The sequence below is a fragment of the Nannospalax galili genome, unplaced genomic scaffold (genome assembly GCF_000622305.1).
Source record: "Nannospalax galili isolate Female #2095 unplaced genomic scaffold, S.galili_v1.0 scaffold976, whole genome shotgun sequence".
Lineage (NCBI taxonomy): Eukaryota > Metazoa > Chordata > Mammalia > Rodentia > Spalacidae > Nannospalax > Nannospalax galili.
This window is the reverse complement of record NW_008339381.1, coordinates 117,683-125,874: the sequence shown is the minus strand read 5'-3', so window position 1 is coordinate 125,874 and position 8,192 is coordinate 117,683. Positions and strand designations below refer to the sequence as shown.

General features: G+C 44.3%; 1 protein-coding gene across 1 annotated transcript in view; it reads left to right on the top strand.

Moving 5' to 3' along the window:
* Window positions 1-6: 6 nt before the first annotated feature.
* The window catches only part of LOC103734828 (protein FAM171A1), a gene marked incomplete at its 3' end in the record, with an annotated part of 121,054 nt that continues 112,868 nt past the window's right edge, over window positions 7-8,192 (top strand). Inside the window, exon 1 of the mRNA XM_008833898.1 lies at window positions 7-156. Coding sequence (XP_008832120.1) covers window positions 60-156 — 97 coding nt within the window. The remainder of the gene's footprint in view (window positions 157-8,192) is intronic.

The window sequence follows — 8,192 nt, the reverse complement described above, 5'->3', positions numbered from 1 at the left end:
CGGCCGCCCGTGACTGACCGTGGGGAGCCGGAGCGGCCCGCGGCCCCCGCGGCGCGGAGATGAGCAGGTCCACCGCGCTGCTTCTCTGCCTGCTCGGCTGCCATGTCTGGAAGGCGGTCACCAAGACGCTGCGGGAGCCGGGCGCCGGAGCCCAAGGTCGGTGGGCGGCGGCGGGGCCGGGGGCGCTTTTGTGTCGCCCGGGCCTGGCGCCGCCGCGGTGGCGGGAGGATCGGGCGCATCGCGGCAGAGGCCCGTGCAACCCGACTCGCCCTGCGGTTCCCGGGCCTGCGGCCCCCACGTCGCCATCCCCAGGGGGCGGCGCCGCCCGGGGACACGCGGGGCCTCGCCGGGCAGATACGCCCGGGAGATCCCCGGCCCCGGGCGGGTGGGGTGCGGGTGGCAGGCTGCAGCCACCCGCCCGGTTGCCGCTGCGGGTGGCTCTTCTGCGCGCATCCGCGGTCCTTCCTTTATGCGCGACTCGGACACGCGGCTGCATCGCCCCTGTCGCGGGGAGGGCGGCGGAGCTCGCGGTCCCCTCTGCCTCCCGCTCCAGGCGCCCGGTCCTCGAGTCCCTGCGCGGAGGCGGCGCTCGGCCCTTTTGTTGTGGGGAGGAGGTGGCCGCCGCCCCGGGGCCCCCAGTGCCCCCAAGTCGCGGCCGCTGCCCTGCAGCAGCCTGCCGCAGTTAGGAAAGTTTCGGGGTCTTCTCCCCTTCCTTACCCTACGGCGCTTCCAGACCTTCGGGATTTGCTCGGCGACCACTGGAAGAGAGAGAATTGGAAGTGCGAGGCCCTAATCGCTTAAAATCATTTCCATGTCTGTCTGTCGCCAGCTCGTGTCTTTTGTCTAATCTTTGGCCTCTGCAAAGCTGCTTTCCAGCCATGGGAGTGATGTGATCACCTCTGAGAATGGCCACACGCTTTTTTTTTTTTTTTTTTTTTTAAAAAAAAAAAAAACAAAAAAAAAACTAGAATTTATTTAGAGAGAATCCTGGAGCTACCCTGACGTGGTTTTGTAGGGACAAAATCAAGCATGTGTTGCTGGCCATTTTCCGAAGGCTTGAGGCCGGCAGATGAGCTTCTGTGAGTCCACCCAGGGCGCCACTAACCTAGGGTTAATTTGGTTCCGTGCTCCACTGGGCCTCTATGGGCTGCTGAGGGTTGTCCTGTGTGGCCACATAGACATCCCCCACCCCAAGATCCCTCGAGGAAAGGTGTGTGCCCGCTAAGTGTCAAAGCACGATTATGGATCCAGCCCAGTGCCCCACTGCAGGGACTGAACCCTGCCTTACTCCTCTTCTCCACACTAACCCACAGGAGGACTTGGGACCAGAGCTCCCACCTGATGTTGTGTCAGCTTCTGTTGACAGTATGGGTTTAGTTGATCTACAGGTTGAATTGACTGTTTTCATACCCAACTCTTGCTGAATTGGTTGCTGATACCTTTTAAATGTGTCACTTCTATAGCTGACAGTAAAATATGACCATTATGAACTGGGTATAAATTTAGTCATTATGTTACAGAAGGGAGTTTTAGTCATTATGTTATGGAAGGGACTCTTGGTACAAAAAAGGCCTATATGTCTTGCAAAGGAGAGGGATACTTAAAGATTAGATCATCAGTGTTGAATGGTGTTCTTCATTTATTCCTCCCTGCTTTTTGAATTATCTATTTTTAAATATTTGATTTATTATCATTTTTATTTTATGTGGATGAGTGTATTGTCTGCATGTATGTAAGTGCACATGTGGTGTGCATTGCCCACAAAGGTCAGAAGAGGGTGTTGATTCCCCTGGAACTGGAGTTAGGGACAGTTGCTAGCTCCCATGGTGGTGCTGGGAATCGAAACCAGGTGTTGTGCAAGAGCAGCCAGTGCTCTTAACTGCTGAGCCATCTCTCCAGCCCCTGAATCATCTATTTTAATGAATGATATTTATACATGAATGAGGCCATTATTTTCAAAGAGCGGGTTGAATTTTTTGTTTTGTACTTGAAATGGAAATACATGGAAATACCGAGCTCATGAATTTATGAAATAGGGAAAATCATGGCTTCGATTAAAAATATCAAAAAAAAAAAGACTATTGGCTTTAGGTGTAAGGCCATGTTTTATTAAGGTCTTGGCTGCTAAACCCCCCAAATGGAATATTCCATGAAGTGAGAGAGAAATGACTAACCTGTGAGAATATTTATGCTCTGGTTATCCTAGGGTTTCAGTGAAGGTGGAGGATGTAGGAATAGTGTTCCCCTGGATTGCTCCCTTGATTCGCTGTTTCCAGTAAGGGCAGCTTTTTAAGGTGCACATGTCATCAGCTGTGTCAGAAGTCGTTCCCTCCTTGCCTGACACCTGGATTTTGAGCTAGTAGGTTGGGTGTTAAGGAAATGAACAATTTCTCTTGTCATTTGAGGGTAACTTCAACTCTGAGTTCCTCAGAGCATTTTGATATGTATCAGTCTCCTAATAGAGTTGGTAGATTCATGTTTTCTCTACTTCCTAGATCTTGTGAACCAGAAGACAATTGCTACATCTGATTTCATTGTGCATATTTATTGATGACTGTGAATTTGTTTGACATATAATCAATGCTGAATTTGGAGGGGGGGTTGAAGATACTAACATATACATATGTGTAATTGGAAGTTACTTAGGGAAAACAATTGAGACCTCAAACATATAGCAATCATCCACTCTAGTGGCCTGGGCCTCAGCTATATCTTCTTTGATAGGTGAAACTTTACTATAATGTCTAGGCAAGCTAACATCTGCAACATTTCCTGGTGTTACTTTGCTATTTAAATATTCAGGATAAAATTTCAGGTTAGCTTCCCATTCGCTTACTGTAGCTGCTTTGAATCTGCAAAGTGACTTATGTAATGCAACAGTTAGTGACCATGTGAGTAGCAGTGACTATAAACTTTCTCTAGAATGTGATTGGGTATTTTTCAATGTTTCATCTGAGTTATACTGTAGAGTTTATAGTATCATTTTGTGGGGATTTTACAGACAGTATTGACTGACTTTCTGTACCCCTTACAAACCACCATTGAAGGGGTTTGATAGGAGGGGATACTGGGGGTTCTTCTAGAACAGTGAGCTGTGCAAATGTTATTTTGCTAAAGCAGAGGTCATCATTAAGTGAAGGACTTCATGCTCAGACTCCTTGTGTATGATCTTTACTTTGTTATTATCTGACAGTAAGGTATTTTGTAACATTACATTTTTGTTCATCTCAGACAATCTACAATCTGTCCATAACATTTGAATGAATGGTTGGCTGCCTCTTTCCTCTCCAAGAGATCTATGCTTTGCCAGAGGAACTTATCAGAGCACTCTGTTCTGTTGAAAGTCGGTGAAGTGATGAATGGAGGGCTATCAGGAAGATCAACCAGCAATCATGACTTACATTTAGGGTGTAATAGATTTCATTTTTTGTGGTACTAAGCTTGCAGGCTAGGCAAGTTGCTACACCTTTTCCCCAGCCCAAGACCGTAACATCTAAATTTCATGGGCTTGCATCCTGGGAACCTGGAGGAGTTGGATTTACCAAAGCCACTGGTCTTCCAAAAGGAATATAGTGTGTGTGAATTTTGGTTATTTAGAATCTTCACTCTCTTATATCTTATCTAGTTAGAAAAAATAAATGAATTAGAAGGCATCACTAAAATCCTTTGTATGTAATTAACCAAGAGTCTCTGAAGTCAGATGAAATGCTCATATGATGAAAGCTGGTTGGTATTTACCTCTAGATAGATATTCCAGGGGCTTACCCACAGTGGGTGAAGGAAGTTGTATTAAGGACGATATAAGCATGTAACACCTCACTCCGTGTTCCCAGTGGTAAGTTAGGCAGGAGGCCTTTTGGAGATTTGATATTTAAGCTGCTACAGCATGGATTGGGCAGCTCGGGTGCTGTAGTGATTCTCTGTTGATTCTCTAGTGATCTCTATTGAAGCGATGAATAGTGATTCCAGAGCCAGATGGCTAAAGCTCTCTCATAGTGTGTAATCTAGGTGGAAGGGTACACTTGTCAAATATAAATTTAAGAGAGTCATCAAATATTATATATAAAATTACATACTCAAATGTGAGAACTGTAAATGATTTAGAATTGTAGAAAGCAGCAAATTGTGGGGAAAAGACGGCTTAGACTAGATGCTTTCATGTGAGTTTGTTAAAGCTGGGTTTGTCATGCTCGTTTGCTTATCTTGTTTGCAGCTCTCTCCCACGGGAGAAAAACGTCTAAGTTCAAAGAGGAAGGGCATACCTATTTTCAAGTCAAATGAGCATTTTCATTTGCTTAGACTTACTTTGTTCAGCTTAGAACTTGAATAGAAAATGACTGAGTTTATGATGCGGGAAAGATGTTTTAGTGTTGACCTGGAAAAACTGAATGAAAGACACTGAGCACTTAGACCAAAGAGGCCCTCCATCCCTTGGGTGACTCACATCAGCAAGACTTCTCACTTCAAAATCAAGATAAGTTGCCCAGTCTCAGATGATGAAGGTCATGCCTTTGTCAAGTGGGGCTGCCGTTCAGGTGGTTTGTTTGCATTACCACATTGTCATCATAGAGAAAGGCCACCAAGAAGTGTTTCGTAATGGAAATTTATCTAAAAGAAGGACTTAAACTGCATATACATTATGTCTTAACGTTCTATAGGTAGAAGTGTTTGCTACTTAGTTAATTATTTATTGATCATTATTTATCATTTTCTTAGTAATTTGGAAAAGGACTTCTTGGACCATTCACTATACTTTTTATTAATAAAGATAAAAGGGTAGACTTGTAAAATGCAGATCTAAAATTGTCAAAAATATTTCTTAAAATTTTTATTGAGCTTTTGCACATTTCTTTTTTAATATTTTATTTTTATTTTATGTTTTAATGTATTGTCTGCATATGTGTAAGTGCACCCATGTTGTACAATGCCCTCAGAGGTCCCCTGGAACTGGAGTACAAAAGGTTGTTAGCCTCCATGTGGGTGCTGGGAATGGAACCTGGGTCCTCTGGAAGAGCTGCCAGTGCTCCTAACCATCGAGCCATCTCTCCAGTCCTGAGCTTTTGTACATTTCATACAACAGTTTTTAACCAAAATAGACCCTCTCCCCTATCCATGCCCCCACCCCCCTATTCCCCCACCAGACCTCATGCATTCTACCATACATGTTAAGTCCTATGCAGGCAGTCATTTATACCCAGATGTCCTTTGGTGCAAGTTCATCCACTGGAGTCTAGTCAGCCTAACTAGAGATCCTAAGATCTACTCTTCCTCACCCAGTACTAATCAGACTCCAACAGTTCCTAGGGCTGGCCCACTGCCCATTTTCCTCACACCACTCTGGTCTCTTGTCTGATTGAATTGGCGTGGGCTTGCGCTCAACACCACCATTGCCGTTAAGTTCACATGTGCAAGCTTCGAGTGGCCTGAAAGCCTCTGTTTCCCTATGTTCATGAACTAACCCTGGCTCTTATAATCTTTCCTCCCTCTCTTCTGCAGTGGTCCCTGAGCTGTGGGTAGGTGAGGTTTATTACAGGAGTCCTATCCAAGGACACACACTCTGCAGTCTCTTATTCTCTAAAACTTGGCCAGTTGTGGCCTTGTTTGTGCATCCCACTCTGTTGTATAAGGAAACTTCACTGATGGGAGTTGACGGATGCACTGGTGTTCTCTCTACCCCCTGTTCTGCTGTGTTCCACAAGCCTTAGACGTATAAGTTCCACTGTAGATATGTCACCTAGTTCTGGACATCTCTCAGACATATATTCTCTGTGTCTGACTATTGTGGAACTCTGCAGTAGCCTCTATCTGTTGCAAAAAGAGGCTTCTTTGGAGTGGTGCCTGGTATACTTGTCTGTAAATATAAGGATCCATATTTAGCATAATGTTTGGTGCTAGCATATGGTAAGAAATTTCATTTGTCTAGAGATATGACAGAGATAGGGTTTTCTCTAGGATCTGTGACCTCTCTAGCCATGTGTATTTGGCTGTGTTTACAGTGCCACCCGTGAGTTCACTCCCATTGAGAGGGATTTAAGTCCAATTAGATAGCTGTTGATCACCCCCCCCCCCAGATAACAGTGCCACTACTGCACCAATAAAGATAGTTTGCTTTGCCATTTGTGATGGTTATTAGGTTTTAGGGCTGGGTTGGACAACTGATTGACTTTCTCCCTTAGCAGCTTGCATAGTATCCTCTAGAACTATGTGAGCTAGACTTCAGGGGAAAGGCTTCCAGGTCAGTTTCTCTTCCATTGCTCCAAGTCCTGTGTCCGAAGTATGCCGTCTTCAGCAGTAGGGTCTCATCCTCAAGTTCTGGGAGATAGCGAAGAGCTCCAGCAATAGCCTATGTTATTTTGGGAGTCTATTTAGTGCATTTATTTATCATGTCTGCATCTGTGTATATGTGTGTGGGTGTGCCTTTGTCATGGAATGGAAGTGGAGGCCACAGGACAACTTTCCAGAGTTATTTCTTTACTTCCACTATGTACATCCTGAGGCTCAAACTCAGCTTGTAAGGCTTGGTGATAAGTGCCCTTGCCCACTGAGCCACCTCACCACCACCACCACCCTCTTTTATTTTTACATTTGTTATTTATTATTTATTTATTTATTTATTTATTTATTTATTTATTTATTTAGGGCAGGTGTGTTTCTTTTTGGAGGTTCCAGAGGTGAATCTGCTTGCAAACTCACTGAGGTTGTCAAAATGCAGTTCCTATGGATTCAGGACTGAGGTCCATAGTTCTCAAAATGCAGTTCCTGTGGATTCAGGACTGAAGTCCACGCTGTGTGTGTGTGTGTGTGTGTGTGTGTGTGTGTGTGTGTGTGTGTGAACCTGGATCCTTTTTTATTTTTATTTTTGGTTTTTTTGAAACAGGGTCCCCCTGTAGCCCCAGCTGGCCTAGAACTCATTATGTTGACCAGGCTGGCCTTGAACTCACAGAGATTCACCTGGCTCTGCCTCCCAAGTGCTGGGACGACATGTGCACGCCACCACGCCTGGCTCTGGATCCTTTTTTATTTTTAAAAACATTTTATTTATTATTTTTATTTTATGTGTATGAGTGTATCACCTGCATGTATATGAGTGCACCCGTGTCGTGCAATGCCACGGAGGTCAGAAGAGGGCTTCAGATTCCCCTGGAACTGGAGTTAAGGAGCGTTCGTAGCCACCGTGTGGATGCTGGGAATCGAACCTGGGTCCTCTGCAAGAGCAGTCAGTGCTCTTAACCGCTGAGCCATCTCTCCAGCCCCTCTGGATCCTTTCTTAACTCCATAGAGCCACCTGCAGCCCTTGTCACCCTGCCCCTTCTGTTGCTACACCAGAAACAGCACATTGAGCCCTTCCCACCTAATCTTTGTCCTGGCTATGCTGTTTTATGACTGGGAGGATTATATTTAGTTTTGTGTAATTTTGATTGTCATGGTATTTTGCCATTGTGAATAAGAGGCTTTTAATGGTCCTGGTAATTTTTATGAAGACACAAAAGTATCCCCAGGGTGGTCCCTATGTGGCCTATGAAAAGTGACCTTGAACAGTTAGTTATTTGCTGAGCATCTCCTAAGAGCAAAGCTTGACTCCAGATGTGGAGAAGAGATAAGCGGCTCATAAAAATAACTCTCTGGGGCTCTCGAGGGAGGTTTGTAGAGCAGGGTGGGATTGTGGGTTAGGGGGATCTTCTGGCTTCAGTTCAAAGCTCATTAGTGTTTGTCAAACTGTTTACACAATAAGAGAAATGTATTTGAACTCAACAGTTGGGGAGTTGGGGGTTGGAAGGATGTGGTTCTGTGTAAAACAGCCAAGTTGGATTCACAGAGTCTAGGCATTGGGATGCCTTTTTTCTGTGATATAAGGGGCTTTATTTGTTCCAACATGTGAAGTAGTATTGTTTATTTTGGTATTTGGACTTGCAAAAGTTTAGCCTCTTATTTCTAAAAAAGCTTTCTATTTTCCTTTAGCTTATACAATGATTAAAAAATTAATTTTGATAAAAATGATGGGTTTATGGAACTGAAAAAAATTTTCTAACCTGTTTTATAAAAAACCTTTACAGAAAAATGAGAATTTTGTAGTCAGTATAGTAAACACTACTTAGATTCTGTAGTTTGACATTTTACTATATTCTTTATTATTTATCTCTCCACTTTACACATCTTTTTCTGCTTCCATTTAATCATTATATAAGCTAAAG